The sequence below is a fragment of the Diachasmimorpha longicaudata genome, chromosome 2, assembly GCF_034640455.1.
Source record: "Diachasmimorpha longicaudata isolate KC_UGA_2023 chromosome 2, iyDiaLong2, whole genome shotgun sequence".
Lineage (NCBI taxonomy): Eukaryota > Metazoa > Arthropoda > Insecta > Hymenoptera > Braconidae > Diachasmimorpha > Diachasmimorpha longicaudata.
The window spans coordinates 8557571-8580170 of record NC_087226.1 but is presented as its reverse complement, the minus strand read 5'-3'; the positions used below and the strand labels follow the sequence as shown (position 1 = coordinate 8580170).

Sequence of the window (22600 nt, the reverse complement as noted above, 5' to 3'; positions counted from 1 at the left end):
ATAATGCCCGGAGGGCGAGCGTTGGCTGCACATTATTTACCCACTTTTCCTGTACCTTCTCTCGGTCTCTTGAAATTTTTTTCCAACTCTATTTTCTGGTTTTACCTCTTTCGTACACACAGAGAGGAGCTTTTCCCCGTCGGCAAAACCACACAGTACACGAGGGGGCGAGTCCCCGAGTTTTTTCTCTCCTCTTCCTTTTATTATTTCGGAAAAAAAAAATTGTGAAGCACGTTTAAGCGTATGAACGTGAAGCGTATGCATCCAAATGCGTTTTAGCGCGGATCAACTGCATTAGGGGAGTATTTGCGGGAGAGACAGAAATGCCAGAACCCCAGTGAGATGACTGTTGGAGGTTATAGTGGGTTTTCCGTGGAGAAGGAGGGCCCTGGCATGCACGGAGCTTATGACTGTGTGCGAAAAGGATTAAAGCCCTCACTCTCGTCTCCGTATCAACTGGGATAGACTCGATGGAGATTGGGAAAGTACTGACTGTTGTTACGGTGAGATAGTTGTCTGTTTCGGACAGAATATACCAGGTTCGGAGAGGCGATGAGAGTACACGATATTTCAAACTGCCGGTTTACCTGTCGATCAAAGAAAGAGACCAACTCGGCGGAGCGATGATCGAAATTTGCATGAATACAGTACTTGATGCTGATGGATCAAGACTTAATGGCGGAGTGGGGGATTTTTCGGAAGTTTACGGAAGGGGTGAGGGGTAGGCGAGAACGAAGAAACAGGGATGTGTCCTTTGAAAAAAAAATGAAAGGATTTTTTTTCGCTCATAAAGCTTCATTGGTTCCAATTTAATATGATAAGAATACAAATCGCTATCGATATATCGAAAGTCTATCAGACTTATTCCTCATTGGTTCCCAATCGTCTGAGGTGCCTAATTTGAACCCACAATTCTCACAATTTTGATATTTTCAATCAGAATTTTCATCATTAGAACGACCGTTTGGTCTCGTTGATGTAAAATTCTCACCTTCTAGATGATCTTCTGAACTTTTACCTCCGTATCTGGAACTCGCTTTTGAGGTTTTCCCCCGAGGTTAGGAGGCCGCTTATCGGTTAAACATCGAGGTGAGGATGGTAATTGCAATGAATGGGATGAACCTACGTCACCGGAAGTCGCTCAACTCGACGTCTCGTGGTACATTCTCGTGTCTGTGGGCAACATTCGGATTACTGTGTACCAGTTTAACTGGAATATGTTGGCCTTGGAGAGTTCATGAAACGTTGGATGGGTGAAGTGAGACACGGGTATAGGATAGATATCGGAGCTCCCTCGGACACTGGTCATCTGTCACTGTCAACCCCCTCTGAGTACCATCGCGAGGATTGAACGCCGGAGGGAGGGATCGGAGGCATGACCCCCTCGGCCTCTTCAGTAGCACGTGCCGATGTCTATGTTCGGCCGATGTATATGGCATTGTATGGTATATGCTCGGCCTATGTGCTTGTGATCGGTTGTGTATGTACTGAATGGGTTGGATAAAGTATGTAGCACAGACGTGACTATCGTCAGGTTGAGGGTGTTTCAATGACGGGAATTTAATGAAGCTTTTTATATTGTGAGATTTCGTCAGGCGAATCGCTCAATTCGAGCGAATTATTACAACAACAATTTTCATTGTTATAAATTTTTTATCGAGGGTTAATTATATTAGAATTTTTCCCAACATCCCCGATAATGTAATATTTAAAGTCAATTAAGGAAAAAAATATTTCTAATATAATTGTCTCATTGGCAAATTTGTTCTCCTCGATAAAATATTTTTTATGCTTAATGTTTGGACATTCTCCATTCGCCCATTCTGCACGTCATTTTTTGATTTGAAACCGTAAACATAATGCCCGAATTCCCTCAGCCGAAGGTATGCACCTCAGCCCGTAACCGCACGCATAATTCAGCCCTGCATACCAATGGGGTCGGGCCTTGAGCGATAAAATGATCAAGGGCAGTGCGGGAGGTCGCAAGGACTCAAGTATGAATATAAGAAAGCAGAAGAAATGAGAATAGCTCCCCTCGTCGGAGCTAAGGAGCCAAAAGTGTCATAAAAATTGGTATGGAACGCGCTTAAAAGTAACTCCAAGGGAGACAGTGTGAAAGGAACGAGTGAGAGAGGGACTGTGGCCTCGCGGCGGTCCTAAAATCGGGGGCATAAACACTGACCGCGACATAAAAATGAAACTCAAGTATCAAATCGTCCTTTCCTCTCATTCCAAAGGCAACCTCCCCCCGCGAGGTATGCCACACATACGCACTTTTTTTCCCCATTTTTTTCGTTTTTCACACTAGGACGGCATAAATCACTGCCGCCTCCTCGTATTTATATTCATAGGCGCGTTGAGGAAGATTGAAGAGCCCACAGAATACCGTTGGGAGTTGGCTCGTAAAATCCGTTAGATTGTAAAATATTGTTGCGACAAAAAGCTAGAGATACCGAAGACACTTCGGGTGATTTTCTGAAAAAATTTCGCTAGTTTCAATTTTCTCCTGGAGTTTATACGAATGTTTTATGGTGAATATACTGCAGCATTTATTTTATGATAGAGATATGGACATATTGAGAGGGCAAGTATCATTTTTTTTATTGGCCTTTGGGTCGATACTGTTAGGAGAAATGAAATTTCATGATGTATTCGATGGTAGTCGGTGGATGTTCAAATAAGGACATATCAGAGTCAATGAAAAATTCGAGGCAATTTCTCAATGAATTTATCCAACTACTTCACACGATCGCCTATTTCCCCCCGACATTTTTCCGTACCTACAAGCGATCGACCCTCGTGGGCAATCCCTGCACAGAAAATGAAGCACTTCGTTAAGAAAATGACGAATACATTCCATACATAACTCATATTTTTCTGGGATGATTGCCCAGAACAATTTTCTTCTATCAAAGGAGATATGATTCATCACATGAGACAGATGAGAAATATAAAAGCTGCCTATTGTGGGTGAATCGGCCGAGTGGGCGGGACTGCTAGATGTCAGATGAATTCAATCTCACTGAGGTGACAAGACAAATGTCCCTCCCCTGAATTTCTTCCTCTTCTGCATGACTTGTCAGTGATTGGGCCAACGCGCCACCTACACCAGGTCAATTAGCCAAAAAATTGGGCCACTCGAGGAACCGAGTGAATATATACGGTAGGAAAAAGTAATTCGATTGAGAGGGCATCAAGGGGTACAGAGATAAGTGAGAGAAGATGCCAGTCATCCCCTGGTAATTAGTTAAGGGTCGGTTTTCGAGAGCTGGTTCGTGTGTTGAGATGTAGTGGTGGTTTGTTACGGTATTTCGACCGAGCGATGGCGAAGGGGGGTGGTGGATCCCGCGGGATGCCGAGGGCAAGTCAGACGGCTTAAACCTCACCCTCCACCCCATTGAGTATTATCCGGGAGACGATATCAGGAAAAAGTTTCGAGGTGCCTTTCCAGATTTGATTGATTAACATCGAGGAAATAGTCGGTGGCGTGAGATTGAACGAGGGGAGGTACAGATTCAGTGACGATTGTATTATAGGGAGAATTAGTTTTGCGTTTATTTCGTGAAAACAAATCGATTGAATGGTTTTGTCAAGGCGTATTTTATTTTATTGATTATGGAAGGTTTTTGGATTTTTTAGGGAGATGTCTTCTAATGAGATATTTTTTAATTGATATTTCACGATTATGATACATTATGTGCATAATGTTTCAAATTGCGATTAAAGGAACTCTTTTCGCCGGCCCATAGAAGATAATATTCATTAGTCTCGCACTATCCGACGGCATAAACCAGTTCATTAATTAAAAGAAGCGTTTTGTTTTCGGGGAGATTTTCCGTCTACACTGTGAATTTCATTAACGATGAAAATAATCATTGAAACAAAGTGAAACGACTGGAATTGATTAATGGCCCTAGGACATAATCCCTTGATACAACAATCACAACTTACGCAGCAGCAGTAGTACCAGTCAACCGAGAGTCAGTCGGCAGTGGCAATTGAGGAAGAAAAAACTTTTGAAACGTGTCCTGGCACTCGGGATTTTGATTGATTATCCCGGAGAAATGAAGTGTCGCAATGAATGGTGTATTTCGAGGGTTAGAGGCACTCTTCGGTTTTGCTACATGAATCCATTCATTCATCATGGACATGCGGCAGCCGTGCGATAACGAAAATGTTTGGTAACTCAAACGCTGGAGTATTAGTTTTTCCCTCCTTTTTTGGTGCCGTTTGTGTTCACTTCAACCCCATCCTGGATATTATTTCTCGGTATCCTAGACTGTTACTAATAGAGAGAAGAAGGCTTACTATAAATAATGGAATGCAAATAGTTGATTATTAATTTTTGCCAGTCAATTTACGCTTCTTATACGAAAATTACTTTTTATCCATCTGTTCTCTACGTACAAAGTATTGGCCAACCCCGATGAAAATATCCCTGAAAACTGAATTCCGAATTTTACGAGTGTCGACGGTGATAAGGGCAACAGATGCTCCCTCGGCCGATCGCACCGACAATTTCTCCAAAAATACCGGTATCGAACAACTCCCTCTTCCTCTCTTTTGTAAACAAACCCTAATGCCTGGTTACGATGGCCTTTTCAACCCACTTTATGATATTGCTCACCGGGATTAGACGGGTAAAAATATATTTCACACTTGGAAAATATCTCCTCCGGGCGTTACATTTTACGAGGACAATGGGTTTTGGGTACCAGCAAGAATTCCCATAACCGAAAGTAACTGGAGAAAAGCCTCACTCTGCATTTCGGCATCTCAACAGCTAATCTACATTTGCAATTCGCTTGTTGTCTAGTTTCCAAACAGATACTAGTAGTGAGGGATAAAGGTGAAGTCTAGTCTGAACCCTAGAAACTCCGGCCGATGAATTTCACGTGGGATCTGTTTTGGGTAATTCACCACTGACATATGCAATTATAGTGGCTTTAACATCGAAAACTTTCCCCCCTTTGCTTTTATCTTAGATTAAATAACAACAGTGTTTTAGCTCCTCAGATGTTTAAAAAGTTAGAAGCTTGTTGAGATTGTTAAAAGTTTATCAGCAAGTGAATTGGAGAGGAGAAAATAAAAGGAAATCGGGATAGTTTTGACGGTAGTAATTTGTCAGGGAAAATTGGTCTGAGAGTTCTGCTAACTCAGTGGAATTTAGAGGAGGCTGTGTGCTTTGAAACTCACTCGAGGAATTTCTGCGGAGGTAAAAGAGGCCCTCAGGGCTCCATTGATCCTGTTGTTGTCTTGGCTGCAGAATAATCTTGTGAAACTTTATCAACATGGGGTCTCTCGTTCATAGACGATCGTTGTTCTGAGAGGATTACAAGGAGTATAAGCAAACGGTGTCTCTGTGAATTTTCTCGATAACAATATCTCCTGAAACTCCAGTTGACAATCGCTTGCTAATTTACAATATCAAAAAAAATAATGAATTATTGAAAGTAATCGTAATGGCTGTTATACAGCAATAACGATCTTCAAGTTCACCTCAATTCCCACGAGACTCCCTTGACATTCAAATCGATACAGTTGTATGAATAATTGTCACCCACATGGGACACCGACGATAAATCTACCTCATATCACAACTCACCACTGAATTGTTACTTTTACCCAGCACCTTCGTACACCACGACTGTATAAACCCCCACCAGAGAGCTTAAGGGTAGATCTCAATCTCCGAGTACAACCGTGAAGTGAGCGATCACCTAAAGTTCACGGGGGTCACATTCAAGGAAAAGCGTTTGCACTCAGGAAAAATCGTTCCCCCCTGTCCCTCAATGTTTTTGGAAAGTTGATTTGGATAACGACGCCATCCCTCGACTCCACAACTCCTTTGTTCGATTGTGACTTCTCATTTGGGGGATTTGGGATTTTTACGTGATTAATAGACCCCTATCTGTTCATTTGGATGAACAATTGGGCTTCCTACATTTCGAAGAAAATTATTAATGAGTGGCTAGATGTCATCAACTGAGTTTGAAAAATACTCCCTCCGATTTGGCTGACAACAGTCTCTCCCTTCCTCCCTCATTTCGATACATTTGGCTGCAAAATACCGTTCATTTTTTCTATCAACCCCAACAATCCTCGACAGTTTGAGTGTTGTTGGAAGATAAATAGTCGCTGGAGATAGACCGCTGGCTCGTGCCCCAGACCAAATCGTCAGTGTGTAAATTTAGAAAATAAACGATTTAGTAAATGAAGACAGGGACCTCCAACCATTCACCATTCCGTTAATTATTTCAGTGATGCATGACATATATCCCAACAACTCAATCATTCCCCTCTGTCGAGCTGTGACCATTTGGCTCTCGTCTTCTCTGATAAATTCGTCTCCCTATTCTTTCCTAAGACTCGTAAACCAGCCAGAATGTATGCAGACTGTGGAAATTTACGAATGTAAACCAAAGTAAATTTTCATTCCCCCTCGTAAAGGTGCATTATATTTCAGAGGATTTGCATTGGGCAAGACTAACAGTTATTGCTGAGTTTCTCATCAGGACTTATGGGCTTTCCCCTCTCGTCTAAGGATACCGGCTATCCCTGGCATCTAGAGACGAACAGTTTGGGGGGATGAAATTATACTGCAGATGTATTTCGTGTTTCTCGGAGCGTAGTCACTGTCTTCTGTCTCAGCGTCTCCTTCACCAATCGCTTCTTCGAAATTGTTGAGGATATAGTATTTGCGTGGGTAACCTGAAGTGAATGCCACGCTTGTTCTCCTTGACTACTTCTCGTGGTCATCTTCACGCGGTAGTTCGGGGGTATTCCCGACTAATTAAGATGCTCCGGGTAATTCGAGACACCCGCCAAACTGCCGTCGCCCGGAGCTAAATTTCGTCCATTTCCAACAGTTCTCGAAACTCGAGCAAACTAAGTGCCCAAGTGTCCTTGGAATGGTTATTTCACGTAGGAGAACTAGCGTTTGAGAATTATATATTTCAGGACATCCGCCCTGGCAGAACGGAATAATCCACACGATGGTTATAGTCTTCAAAGCAAGTCAGGAATTGCGTGACATTAAACTCAGTCGGTGCAGGCTAAACTTTGGGACTGAAGACCTGGGAAACAATGAAGTGACAAATATCCGTTGGTTGGATGTTGTTGGGGCGTTGGTTGTAGGCGCCCTGTTGACTTGAGCCAGACATCAGTTACCTCCCTTGAGGGATGTTGTCCGGGATACAATCCCAAGGGATTCACTGGTTGAGGAGAATCGTGGAATGCCAGCTTCTTGGGATCTATTCATTTGACCGAAAGGTTGGATGATACTGTGATTATTAGGGTTAGGATAACTGATTTTGTTGAAGGGTAGCAGTGATTTCGGGATATTAATTTATTTTTTAATATTAAGGGGGCTGGAGTCTTCTATGGGTAATCCATCGTAAATCGAGGAAGGTCCTATAAAGCATTAGCTATGCGGAAACCATAACATTGAACAATAATACTCGCCGTGAATAACGCCAAACTAACATATGCGTTCCGTCATTTTATATAAATTAAATATATCAATTAGAGTTGTTTCATTAGCAAAGCGAAATCCACTCGTTCGATTCCTCCACTTGAACCCAGAATCCCAGCTGGCAAAATCCATCCCAAAAACCCGTCATTTTAATTTTGACACGCGCGTCCCGGCTTCGAAAGAGGGGCTGTTTCTAGGGCTCCAGAATCGCTCAGCAATGTCCATAAATAGTAATATCTGTCGGTAGCCACGTAGAACTCGTCGTACAGTAACGAGCCATCAGCGAGTCCAGCCACATGGGGCACCCGCTCTAATCCCACAGAAAAGGGGTTACCAACCCCCCACGGAACAATTCGCGAAAATTTGAATCCTCAACTGCCTCAAACCTCGCCATCCTCTCCTTTTTATCACCCTCAACCCCACCCTCTTTTCTATCATCCCATTTCTGTTTTCCTATTTATATTGAAACTCAAATCCCACCTCCGGTATGCGTTAAAACCCTCATGGAAGACGCTGTTGATGAAGCGAGGGTGGTACGACAGCGTCGAACCTTAAGCCATCCGACACGATGTTAATTAGAAAGGCGTCTCAGGGTGCACAGGAGGTTTACAGTAGTGACTTGACTTGATTTCGAGGTTTTAGACGAACATTTGAATCAGGGTGTGGGGGAAGGAAGTAGATGAGCAATACTCGCTTGACGGAGTCACCATGGGAGAAGGCAAATCCCGTAGGAAGTTAGTACGGATTACCGCAGACATCCATCACTCGTTTCTTTTCCAAGTCGTTGGCAGGCGAATGGTTAGACTTGGAAGAAGGAAAAAAAAAACCAAGATGAGGAAGTGAGATGGTGTTGGTTGGTGTCTAGAGGGGTTGGAAAATACTGGTTAAAGTGCCGGCTGGCAGTTGAGATGGTGGGGGTATGCGGTATTGTCCGCGAGTGTTCGTAGCTCGGATTAGGGGTTGATTTTAAGGAGCTGAAATACACCGAAAGACGCGAACTCACTCTGTCTCATTGCTGTCCGGGGTGGGATAAAGTGGCTGGGTGACCGATGACCCGGATTAATCGGCGTTTTTTACCCTCAGGCAGCCTCTTATCTTCAAAGACTTTACATTCTCACGTTGTATCATTGACGGAACGATGAAACGAAGCTCGGAACTTATTTTCCAGGAGTTTTTCAATTCGTCACATTTGCATTGGAGATTTTTTACGAAACAGTTCACCAGTCAATTGGTGCTCACTTCCTTATGATTTCACGTGCCAATAAATTTGATGACTTGAACAGCGGCTGCCAAATAATTAGTAACCCAATAATCTTCAAATGTCTCTTGAAATGAGAGGCAGATGACCTGTCTCATATTTCATGTTTTCCATGTGAGTGCACTATAAAAATGACTTCATTTTTAATTACTCTTTTCTCTCGAAAACATCGATTACAGTCTCACGTTGTATCGCAGCCATTTTCCTCCAATAATACCCTAAACATTTTTGACGCAGTGACATATCCGTTGGTGAATCTTCACCCCGGAATACATCAAATGCGTGACGTTGTCTCGGCTCGTCAATTAAAATTAAATTTTGAATGATGATTGTCATTGTACAAAGCCATGCGTAACGATCTGATCTTACATTGCGATAATTACTCAACGGGGCGTGCACAAAGGGATATCCCACGACGAATTACAATCCAGCACCATCTCCAGAACCCTTTAAAAAGCCATTAAACCGACTCGATGATTACAGGGGACGGGTAACTTTTCGATGTATGAAATAATATCTCATAATGAAAAGAGAAGCCCATGTAGTTTGCCTGAAACATATCAGTCAGACTTTAGGCGATCTGTCAGCCGCGGTGGAGATATGCATATGTATAGGGTTTCGGTGGATTGTAACGCGCCCTGTAAAAAAACCCCTTAAATAAAAAGAATTTGAGGGGTTGGAAAATCTCAACCCTTTTATAACGGTCACGTGACCTGACAGAAGAGCGCGAGGAAACAGGCAAACGGCACGTGACCCTCAGACTCCAATGTTTTTAGATACGCGTGTCAAATCCCAAAACGCTTCGGCCCCACTACCCGCGCCCAATTCTCACTACGGTACTGTCTATTTTTTCAAGCCCGGTTTCACTTTCTTTTCGGGGAGGTTTTTAGATACCATCCGTTTCTTTCAACAATGGTATTGGGGGTGCGTCAAACCATAAGTACTGGCTTGGGTTTCGGATTATGTGTTTTACATCAAACTGGCACGTTATTCATTTGGTGAATCTCACTTTTAATGACATTTTAGAATTAATTTCGTAAAGTCCACCCACAAAAAATAGTTATCATTCAGGGGTAAAACATACTATATTATCATCGATTATCAGTGAAACAATACAATTAATATTCGCTTCTCCCGAAAGTTTAATAAAATAAATTTCTCTGCCGGCACGTTAAGGGATTCCAAACCAACGCATTTGAATCGCTAGTAAACACTTTCAATATCCCCAGTCCCAATATAAAGGGTTCAAAAGTACAACGACAAATGCCACGTAGTGGGAAAACTTTTCTCGAATTGAAAAAAAAAATATAGAAATGTCTGAAGGAGAAAGGGGTCATGGACCGTACCCCCAGCTAATTCTTTTTCCCTTGAGAATATCTCTCTTTCCCGTTCCTCTTTATCCAATGACGTCAATGAGTCCAGCCTCGAGGTCTTGGCAAATCGCGGAAGACGCGCACGTTAATGGCCTCGTAAAAGTTAACGACAATGTTCCACCCACGAGCCCCTCCCCACTCCGTTTCTTTTTTTCTTGTTAGTTCGCGTCCATCCTATGTGCTTTCTTCCTAACCTCATACCGCCGACCACCCATAGATTCCTGAAACCGGCGTCTTCCTAGAGAAAAGGACGCATTTCACGTCTTAAATTAGTGGCTCGGACGTGGAATTAATTTCAACAGGCGTCCAATGGTAGTTTGCCGCACGGATTTGTCTGGTGGGATCTTTATAAGCCGTCCAAAAAGGCCGGCTGCTAGTAGCCAAAGTGATTGTATCGGATATCCGATGGGAATCGACCGAGGGTATGGCCATTAACCAACCCCCTCAACTCGGAGAGAAAAACTTTTCACCGGACATTGGCAATTCCCGATACTTATTTTACACTTATTACTACCAATTAACAAAATTAGAACATCCAGTCCAACGTCAATATGAGAATTGCTAATCAATTTCTTCCGTCGTGAAATGTTTCGATTACTTTCTCTAATTCAATTGAAATCCTCACTTCCCAACAATCCCATATTTTTCTCTCAAACTTACAACAGTCTGATTAAAGTAACACTCAGTGAAGGGGTTGAATAAAGGCAAAAGTGTGGTTAATGCTCCGTGAATTTGTCGAGTCTTTATCTCAACCACGAGAAAAGAAATTGGGAAGCCTTAACCCAACGCATCTCTCCCATGGGCACGATAATTGGAAGGGGTGCTTAGCATATTTCTGGTTCTAATCACAGACACCAGTCGCTAAGTAAAGGGTGGTTTAAAGTCTCTCCTCTCCTCAATTTCACCGACCTCACTCCCCTCTCCTCCCCCTGGTGCCTCATTACCACCATCTTCATCGCGGTGTTCTGTGGCTGTGTGGCTGTATTGCCCGAGCTCAGAGCCAGTGCCTCTGCAACACCCCTTGTTGTATTCGAGATAGGGCTTAGGGAGCTACCAATCTGCTTACAACCCCCTTAGCTTGAATAATTAACAGTGAGAGTGGTGGCGAGGGGTGATCGTATGCGACTTTTTGGCCGTGTCATTTATTATAAAAACCACCTTGTTCGTTAATTTGAAATTTGATTCTGAATGGGTATTTGAATAAGATTAACAGCAGGTAGATTATTTATCCCCAAGTTTTTTGTAGATTCCGCTCTTTATCGTTGTTCTTTTTCCATTCCAGAGGATTTGAATCGAAAAAAATTTTTTGCCGATTTGATCGTGAGGATAACTTTCGTATCAGAGGTATAATTGGTTTTGGTCCATAGGAAAAGAAATATTTTTTCATGAAATACTTCTGCAAATTTATACATAAGTTGTACAATCGCAATCAAGGAGACATGTTAAATTATTATACAATGCAAATATTTACTTTCCTCGTTAATTTTGTATTCAAATAATCCCAATGAGGATTACCCCTAAGCTATTTTTTCAAGATTACATCATTGATCATTTCTTCAATCCGCTGCAACTCAAACAAATCCCGAGTTTTTGCTGAGAAACAACCCCTCCTAATCACTATGTATTCTCATTATAATAATGTTTTTGTCAACTGTCTCAACTCATTAGTCTTCCAAAAGGGTTTCATCCAAACAATCCAGTGAAATATCCTGGGAATCGCAAGTCATTAATTCTCTGATCATTAGTTACACATCACAATCTTATACAAAATTCCAACGACCATAGAGTGTACAGAAGCTTTCATGCATAAATCTTCCAACGGCATCAACGCACATAGATACCACAGAAATATTTATCAAGCCACCGATGGATTCTCATAAACTGTTTGCACTGGTGGGGTCCATTGGTCTGCGTGTTGTATGTGTGTGGTGTTTCATTTGCCTAAGCCAGGAATTTCAAATGACGTAAATTCGTCAGGCCGATTTGGTCCATGCAACGAGGATTAATGGTAATTCCGAATATTTCATTATCGGGGGAATTTGAATAGAACGTTTAAATATTTTTGTTTTCGGCTCCTGAAAGCATAGAAAATATTTTCACTCTGGAAATAACCGAAAAGGTGAATAATTCGCTCTCTTCAGGCGGCAATGAAAGATAGAAATGAAAAGAAGAAGAGGAGACTAGCTCCTGTCTCCGGTTTCCGCATAAAACGCTTAATTCGCTGATACGGATTTGCAATTACTCTGATTTGTCGGGTGTCTGAGCTTGCGCCCATCAGCCATCCAAAAGGGGATCAGTGAAACGTTACTTTTCATTGCGAGGGTCGTTAGGTTTATTACAAATTTCAGAGTCATCCGGTTTCACGGTCCGAGCGCTCTGTGACGGATTATAACCTTCAAGTGGCTGCACGGAATTTGATTAATCTTGGAGGGATATTAATATTCTCTCCTTCTAATTAATAATCCAATATTTGGTGATAAATCTGAGGAATGCGCATCAGATGTTTCATCTCGAAATTTATTGACTTGAGAAAATGAAAAAATTACAAAGAGATTAAAAATAAATTTAATAATCACCTCAAATCATTGAGCTTGCATAGTTGCTGTGGCTCAATTGTCGCAATTTTAAAGTATCAAACAATAAATTCAATCCCTGGTATCAACATAAAATCGTTAATTCCCAAGCACGATGACCTCGAGCTATTTCCTCTTTTATCCATCCCATGGTGGTGCACGCTGACTGCGTAAGTACAATCGCTTTTACTCCATACTGTATTAAATCCCTACAGGTTGGCGAGGGGTTGCAGAAAGATCATTATCAGAGGCTTAACCACGCGAGAATTTTTAATCAGAGGGTACACCAACCCTTCATCGAAATATCCCCCTCTCTCCTCCATACCCATTTGTATTTCCAACGATGGTACGCATGATAATTGTCATGAGAGTTTATCGAATGGATCCTCATGTAAATAAAACGAGTGGTCATAATATTGTTGGCGATATTGAGCTATTGCTCAGAGGCGGCAGATCTAGCCATACGTCGCAGTTCTTTTTTCGAAATTTTTCCAGCATCTGTATGTGGCATCTCCTTGAGGAACATGACACCCCCTCTGAGGGCCATATGGTCAGGTAGATTCTCAGCGACAAGGTCAATTATATCATGTTCGGTAACCTGAGCAGGACATTTTATGTGATAATTGACAAAATGAAGTGAAAACTATTTGAAACTTACTTTTGCATTCGGATGCTTTATGACAAACGCCATTGGATGTTCAGCATCAGATACATGTGGTTTGGCCACCACTGCGACCTCAAAGACACCAGGATGTGTTAGGATAATTCCCTCTATTACGGCGGGTACAATATGAATGTTATTTTTGAACTTTATCAACTCTTTTAGGCGATCAACGATGAAGTAATCGCCATCCTCATCGTAATATGCTAAATCCCCGGTGCGAAACCATCCTTAATTGAAAAGTGCAAGTTGTCAATTGTTCTCGTCTCTTTGTACTTCGCGATACCTCATATTGATGTTACCTTCTTCATCAAATGCGGCCTTGGTATTCTGCTCATCTTTGTAATATCTCAACATCATCCCGGCGTGTTTGGCATACAACTCACCCTCTTCATTTGGTCCTAATATATTTCCACTCTCCGGATCAACAATTTTTATTTCACAATTAGGAGTAACTTGTCCACATGATGTTAACTTCCTCATTTTCTTCCTACGCATGCATATGAAAGCGGCTTCTGTGGAACCTATACAATCCACAATATTTCAAAACACATCATCTTCAAACTCAAAAAAGATTATCTGTAGTTATGACCTGCAACAATTATCGATATTGTCGTACCGTATGCATTCGATATTAGGGCATTTGGAAAGAGATTCATGAGAAATTTATCGACTTCGGGGAGCAGTGCAACTCCACCAAACATGACCATCTTCACGAATGAAAAATCATACTCCTTAATCGATTCTACTTTCATCATTCTAGAAGCAATTGCGGCGTTTGACATCAGCATGTGGGTAACCTGTACAGATGGTTCATTGTTGATCAGATATTCGTATCTAACATTATCAGAAATCAATTACCTTGTATTTGTCCAGTATCTGGGCGATAATTTCTTCAGTTGCGCCAGGGCAAATGATCGCTGAGGAGCATCTGGTGATGGTTATTAACATGTTTACCACCCCGGTAGTCCAGCATATGGCAGGGACCCAAAAATTGATCGAGGGTTCTTCAGGAATTGAACCCACATCGACAATAATTCGTCGGTAACTGATGACGGCGCCTTTCGGGTATCCCGTGCTTCCGGATGTGTACGCGATCCAGAATGGTTCGTCTATATCTTGTAGATCATTTGGACGGAATTCAGCTACTTCAGATGCACTTGGGGACATGAGAATATTGTCGAGAGATTCGAAACCAGGGGTTTCCCGGAACGCAATGACCTTGGCGGTTGATCCAACTTCAGCGACTGCCTCTTTAATGATGTCTATGGTGACGTCATCGGCGAAAACGATTTTTGGTTGGGTGAGATTCAGAAAATATTTGGCCAAGTCTGGAAAGCCATAAGACTTTAAGAAACGATTTTGAAATAGTGGAATAATCTGTAGTAAAAATTTTAATATCTGAGGTGCGGCTATTTTAAGATATTAATTTTCTAACAGAAAAAGTCTGTAGATAATACTTTTTTGATTCATCAAGTTCGATCATAATTCTTTCGAACCTTCCAAACACCAATATTCAAGACAAATATTGTCTATCCTTGTCCCTCCCGAAATTGCAAAACCATTCTTGAATCTTTAATACACGAAAGTATTTAAACTGATACACTACACGACAGACTAATGAGCCTAATACCGCCATTCGGTGTAAAGACATCTCGGCAACGTATACATCGTTATGCCAATGATACGGCGCCGATTTATAATTTGATACCCGCACCACCATTGTCACATTAAAAAAAAATTATTTAGTGCAGAACAAACTTGGAAAATTTATAATTAAGAATTTCAGTTGTTACCATTGTCTAAGACAGCGTTCCACCAGGGATTCATGATGTGTCCTGTCAGGATAATGGCTAACACTGGAACAAATGTGTCCAGATGATTATATGTACATATTCCAATAACATCATCAGGTTTGAGGTTTTGCCGTTTCAACCAAATAGCACATCTGACGACACGGTCAGCTAGCTCCCGATATGAGTCTTTTCGATTCGTGATATGATCAATCTAAAAATACAGTGCAAGTGTATTGTAAATTGATCAATATTATTATTGCAATATTAATTGAATTTTCCACAAGTTCATCATTAATAATGAGTCAGTTGAATAGATGCGACAATTTGAAATCTAATTTTTTTACTTCTCGAATCAAATAAGTTTTAGAAAATCCATAAAATAAAAATCTCTAAAATTGACGAAAACTTTCTGTTAATCAAATCATCGATAGAACTCACTTGGACGATGCGATCGGGAAATTTTCGAAGGCTCTCCAATAATTCCGATCTGTAGCGATACCATTTCGTTGGCTGTGTAACCACTCCTTTCCAAATTCCATTATCGTAAGACGGTTCATTCTAAAATTATAAGATACCCACATAAACAACGGAAAAATACTTGTGGAGATTACTTACATTGCCATTTTCCATTGTAGGTATCACTCGAGAAAGTTCTCCTCAAATGCGTTACGACACTATTCTCAACAGAGAGGTCACAGCCGAGCCTGTGCAATTTACCCTCTTTACCGAGCGAACTGTGTATTTAATGTACGTCCGAAAAATGATAAAACGTTATCACATCCAATTAAGATTATATAAATCGACTAATGATAATTAATTACAAAGAAGAAATGTGACAGATAAATATCAACAAATCGTCAATCTCTAATTCTTACACAATTGCTCAACGCCTAGTTATCGTACTTGCGACAGTATTATTTTCCTCCATTGGATTATTGGGTAGAAAACAAACACTTGACGTATCTTGACACTTTAAATTATTATTCAAATATCAGTTGTGACTCTACACACTCAAGAGACACTTCACACTATAAAAGTTCCGTATGCACTAACTGTTACTAATGAGATCCTGAGTTTATACTTTACCCCAGAGGGCAATATGCCTCCCTTTTGTGCTCACCCTGACCCTCTCGGGTCACTCGATATATTTTCAGAAGAACTGCATCGGATAATTTCCATTCTGAATTCCCTTTATTACGATATGGAGCAGGGCCTCACAAAACTAAAAGAATAAATATTTTCTATATCCGAAGAGAGAATTTTGTAGTTCGAAAAGCCCCAAAATTCAACATCACCATTAACTGACTGCCACAAAGATTGCGAGGAGTATCAGTATAACGAAAGTGGGGGGGCCTCTCGCATTATAAGTTGGCATATACAGGGTGTCGAGCAGGTAGGGGCGAACTCTAAACAGGCATGTTTTGGGGGTGATTCTGAGCAGAAAAGTCCTTTTCTACTTTTCGATCGGACTCACCCCTGCAGAGATATGGGGGTGAAAAGAACGGCCAATGGGGCGCGAGCATTGCGCGGCTCTCCGTCCGTGTGCCGCGGGTAAGCAGTGTGCGTGCTTCCCCTTCTCCTCGGGCGGACGTTCCATTCCGCTAGTGAGTAAGAGAGAGACAGGGGGAAAGATATTTCATGACAATCCTTTTAAGGGGGGGGGGGCGCTAGGATGATTAAAAACCGATTATTATTTACCTTAGTATTATTTATTAAAAGACAACATTCTGAAAACCGCGGGCATCCCCCTTGGCGTTCCAAAGCTAATTATTTAAATGTTAATTATCTCATTATGCAATAGCCTTACAGTGTTTTGTCAAGAGATCTTTTTTATTGTAAATTTAATTTACAACAAGAAAGGTCTCTTGACAAAATGCTGTAAAAGAGCCTATTATCGAGATAATTAATGATAAACAATCGCGGGGAAATTTCAGAGGGGATAGCTCGCGATTTTCGCGGAATCTGGAGCAATAACCGCGTTATCTTGATTATCACGTAAACAAATGGATTTACGGCCTTTTGTCACAAGACATTTTTTGCAGAGAATAAAATTATCTACAATAAATGTCTCCTGGTGGAATCCCGTAAATCCATTTGTTTATTGAATAATTGGATTTGAATTTTAAACAATAATCCGCGATTAATTATCAAATTAAGACATCTACGCGATTTTTCGATAAGATCATTAATGTTTAAAATTGCAATTGCAATTATTCAATAAACAAATGGATTTACGGGATTCCACCAGGAGACATTTATTGTAGATAATTTTATTCTCTGCAAAAAATGTCTTGTGACAAAAGGCCGTAAATCCATTTGTTTACGTGATAATCAAGATAACGCGGTTATTGCTCCAGATTCCGCGAAAATCGCGAGCTATCCCCTCTGAAATTTCCCCGCGATTGTTTATCATTAATTATCTCGATAATAGGCTCTTTTACAGCATTTTGTCAAGAGACCTTTCTTGTTGTAAATTAAATTTACAATAAAAAAGATCTCTTGACAAAACACTGTAAGGCTATTGCATAATGAGATAATTAACATTTAAATAATTAGCTTTGGAACGCCAAGGGGGATGCCCACGATTTTCCGAATTTTTCCAACAAAAAACCCGTTTTGCCAATTATCTTGTAAACAAATGGGTTTACAACATTTTGTCAAGACGGCTTTTTTGCCAGAAATGCAATTTTAAACATTAATGATCTTATCGAAAAATCGCGTAGATGTCTTAATTTGATAATTAATCGCGGATTATTGTTTAAAATTCAAATCCAATTATTCAATAAACAAATGGATTTACGGGATTCCACCAGGAGACATTTATTGTAGATAATTTTATTCTCTGCAAAAAATGTCTTGTGACAAAAGGCCGTAAATCCATTTGTTTACGTGATAATCAAGATAACGCGGTTATTGCTCCAGATTCCGCGAAAATCGCGAGCTATCCCCTCTGAAATTTCCCCGCGATTGTTTATCATTAATTATCTCGATAATAGGCTCTTTTACAGCATTTTGTCAAGAGACCTTTCTTGTTGTAAATTAAATTTACAATAAAAAAGATCTCTTGACAAAACACTGTAAGGCTATTGCATAATGAGATAATTAACATTTAAATAATTAGCTTTGGAACGCCAAGGGGGATGCCCGCGGTTTTCAGAATGTTGTCTTTTAATAAATAATACTAAGGTAAATAATAATCGGTTTTTAATCATCCTAGCGCCCCCCCCCCCCTGAAAGGATTGTCATGAAATATCTTTCCCCCTGTCTCTCTCTTACTCACTAGCGGAATGGAACGTCCGCCCGAGGAGAAGGGGAAGCACGCACACTGCTTACCCGCGGCACACGGACGGAGAGCCGCGCAATGCTCGCGCCCCATTGGCCGTTCTTTTCACCCCCATATCTCTGCAGGGGTGAGTCCGATCGAAAAGTAGAAAAGGACTTTTCTGCTCAGAATCACCCCCAAAACATGCCTGTTTAGAGTTCGCCCCTACCTGCTCGACACCCTGTATATGAAACATGGTGGAGTACCCACACTACTATCAAAGAATAACGTGGCGGAACAACAATCGAGCGCTCAATTTTAAAGCAGTCGATTTTGATAATCAACGCGTTCCTCGATAACCGATATTTTTTGTCTAATGTCTGAACTAAAAACATAAAACAGAAAAAATAGATGCAGAGAAATTATCGGTAAAAATTCCTTCATATTTCGCATTATGAAACTAATTAAAAAATATTCCCCGCAACAGATCGTTGTTCGTTGAATTCTGTTTCACGATTACCTCCTTTACCCCTCAACGACTACAAAAATCGTCTCTAATCACAATTAGAATACGCATAATCAAAAAATCACTTTTCTTCTCCACAATTTCCACCTCGTCGAGAACCCTGAAGACCCAAAAGTATCCAATCAATTCCTCCAAAGCCCAAGGTATTCTCGCCTCGTTACCCCATCTGTCACCGAGCACTAAACCAAACGAACCGTATCTCGATTTCGGTTTCTGGAAGATAGAGGGGTAGAAGCCCTCGATTAGCATCATCTTGAGACATTCCACGTCACACTGACTACCTCCTTCCAGCGGCATTCATATGCAAAACCGAATCGAATGGTGACCGCTGAATTTGCATAACGCTAGATTTTCCGTGATTTCCTGGGCCCCAGGCATCACCAAGGAGACACGCAATATCTCCCTGGATAAATCTGGTCACATTTTGCACATTATACACTCCTAAATCTGGAGAAATTCAACGAGATGTATCTGCGGTTTGTGCACCCTCTTCCATTGAATATTCAAGTGGCTATAAATTCAATGGAACGGCAAGTCGTTATGCATACGTGTCATGGTCAAGAAATAAATAATAGATAGTTCAAATCTCCGAAGGCACTTCGAATTAATGATCTAGTTTTCCTTAATGATTGATCCTCGCTTACCCGGCAAAAATTAGTGTCTTGAAGACGTCTTAATTCAAGTGATTGGACAAATCAATAAAATATCTGGAGTGAATATCCTTCCGACAAAATGATATTTACCCCTCAGTGATACGATACAACCGTCCTACAACAAAATCAAAAAACTTGACAAAAGTACCTTCATTCCAGCTGTCAATTGCACTGGAAATCATTCCAAGTTGCCCATCACTATCCATAATCGATCAATACAATAGCTCTACCAAATAATCTAATAACACCGATAATTATCTCTCTTCGAATTCAATATTTCCCATCAAGCATGAACGATCGCGGTCGTTTAATTCCCAGTATAAACATGTCTTTCTTCTTCCACATGTACATTGCCCCATGGCAACACTCTCCGTTAATACGTTGGCATTCAGTGCCACCGAGAAATATCCGCGGAGCCGTGAAACTCGGCATTAGCCGAGAGAACCCCAGCACATACGTGCCATAACAAATGATCGTCTCGCTCCCTTAATGGTTTTCCATGAACATTCAACTTCTACTTGGTGTATGGCGACTCACGGATAAACGTCGCCCTTTGATCGATTACCTTTTGTCACACCACTTTACTCACTCATTCGTTGGGGAATGATATTTTTTAATCAAAATTTTCATCGTCCACTTGCTCACCGTCTCATTAGAAACATACTCTTGACGATTTAAAGTTCCATTCCCAGGGGGGTCAGGGGGAGGGAGAGGGAGTTGGGGTTAAAACCCTCTTGCTCGGGTTATAATACTCTTGGCAGTTGGATTGACGTTATGTAGAACCGGTGCTTATGTAGGTGGCGTCCTCTGGCTCAATGGGATTCGGATGTGTATGGTGAACAGGAGTTGAGTTTCTCTCCCTCGTATAATGACCACTGCCGATCCGGGTCTTACTGGGGGTGAGGATTTTGGGGAACAACACACATACTTGGAGAATACTATAATTAAATCCGTTAATCAAGGCTTACGATTGTGAGTGACCCTATCAGCTTGGGTTATAGTGAGATGGGAGATTGAGGATTTACTAGCATTTTCTGAAGAGATTCACTCATGATTGTGTAATCTATTTTATTTTCATTTGTATCGCACATCATTTGTCTCTTTATCTTCTATCGAAACCATTGTGACAGAATGAAATTGAATTAATCGTGATAGACACGGTTTTTCGTATGAATAATTATAGAAGTTAATTCATTTCGCGCTAAATGAATCATTAAAAATCCATTGGCTAATTTTTTCAGAGCTGAAAAAACTCAAGAGCTATCACCCAGAATCCAAGAGTCCAAGGGTTCAAGTGTAATTGGCACTGGAGTAGGCCACTCATCTTGCTTCATTAGAGGAAATATCTTTCCCATTGTCAAGGGCTTATATCCCCATGTCTCGTCTCACCGAAGAACAGAATTATTTTTGTTTCCGAGTGGATACGGTCACTCGATGCCTCCGCAACTCCCCCATTGCCAAGCGAATAACGATGACTTCCCACTTTTTCTCCTTTCATTTCTCCTTCATTCTCCTATCCCCCAGTTTTTTCAATGTTGGCCCGACTGTCGCTTTATTTCGAAACTTGGAAAACCTTCTGACAGCCTAATCTTCTCGAGTATCGTCTTTTCATTCTAGAGCTGTGTCAAAGAAGAAATCGAGATGTCTTGGAGGATTTTTTTTACCCAATCATTCTCTCTTATGTTGCGTCGAGATATCTGATTGCAGGGAGAAATAAAACCAACTCTCAACCCCACACAATTTTCTGGCCAACAACTTTTTATTCATTAAAATCAACTCTTTTAACATTTACGACATAATTCCTGAACCAAACACAATGGTAAATAAAAAATGTTGTCTTAAACGTTTCTTCCTGATTTTCCATTCGTTCAAATAAATTCAAACTTCAGAATTCATGACCAGCATATGGGCTAAGTACAGCGAAGAGTTTATGTGAAACACTTGCACTTGAAGGGTAAAAAAAGTTAAAGAAAACAGAAACATAAGCAGTAAGAAGCCACGAGAGAACCCATTCAGTATTAAAAACTCCTCTAATGACCAGCATGTTTGCCTACCGCGAAATTAGCCACAGAGTGGACCTTCACCCTTCCCAAAAACACCTTTTCCCACTCGACAGAAAACGTGAAACAATGCCAAGTGCTTCGAGTGGATTCTGGTCAAAGCAGAATCGATTCAATGGAGCAAGGAGGATGCTTCCCCAACATTTTAACCCATGCAACTGCTAAACGCGAAGAAACTCCGACAGACACTTGAAATAGTAAAGGCGAAAATATACGGGTACACCTTTTGTGTACAAGAGGAATTGTGTGAAGAAGAGGGCTTCACTCGTACGAGTGCTTGCGTACACAGTTTTTTTTTTCTTCGAGTTGCGTGATGCTGGCTGCATACTAGAACAGGGAGAGAGCACCTGTTGAAAGGAATACCAGAGTTATTGAAAGCTGCTTTGACCATTTGTAGGAGCTGTACTGTCACATTCTCGTGGAGCAATAATAATCTCGTAATTTCATGAATTATTTATTTTCTTGTTAGAGAGCACGTGGAGGATAAATTCACAAAGGTTTAGGGAATGAAGAGCTGGTGGAAGGGTCTCGTAGAAATAAATTATCATGAGTGGGGCACGGAATAATTATAATTTATTTATTTGGAGATACGGAATCAGCTTATGCATTGCATATGGCATCTTTTGCCCACAAATCACGAGAATTTTCCCATGATTCGATTGAATGTTCAAATTGTATTCAATGAAAAATACAGAATAATGGAGAGTACATTCCTTTTTGAGGGAATGAATTTATTAATTTTGTTATTAATTACAATGCGGATGTTAGTCTTTGAAGTATTGAAGTATGTTTTAAGAAATATTCATCACTTTGCATTCGGACTTATTTCCATATTTATTTTACCATCAAACATATTATATAAAATTATCCACACATTCCCGTCACTTCCACCAGAGTATCCATTATTTCCAAGAGCCCTTGTGTCTGTTTCTCGTCAAGATCCAGCTTCATCCGATAAAAGAAA

General features: G+C 40.9%; 1 protein-coding gene and 1 long non-coding RNA gene across 2 annotated transcripts in view; one reads left to right on the top strand and one right to left on the bottom strand.

Moving 5' to 3' along the window:
* The window catches only part of LOC135172726 (uncharacterized), a 152846-nt gene that overhangs the window by 94233 nt on the left and 36013 nt on the right, over nt 1-22600 (top strand). The gene's annotated exons all lie outside the window — the stretch shown is intronic.
* On the bottom strand, nt 12605-16408 carry LOC135172648 (uncharacterized). Its single transcript, XM_064138836.1, has 8 exons — nt 15751-16408; nt 15574-15693; nt 15136-15346; nt 14201-14670; nt 13959-14139; nt 13642-13863; nt 13337-13569; nt 12605-13276 (listed from the first exon to the last, which is right to left on the bottom strand). Exons 1-8 carry the CDS (start codon nt 15763-15765, stop codon nt 13112-13114), a joined length of 1617 nt encoding a protein of 538 aa, XP_063994906.1. The 5' UTR covers nt 15766-16408; the 3' UTR covers nt 12605-13111.

Excerpts from the sequence above, each read along its gene's own strand:
- LOC135172648 (XM_064138836.1), bottom strand. Across the intron at positions 15,347-15,573 it reads TTCCCGATCGCATCGTCCAA|ATTGATCATATCACGAATCG; the intron begins GTGAGTTCTATC and ends CTGTATTTTTAG. Across the intron at positions 14,671-15,135 it reads GAACGCTGTCTTAGACAATG|ACTTGGCCAAATATTTTCTG; the intron begins GTAACAACTGAA and ends ATGGCTTTCCAG.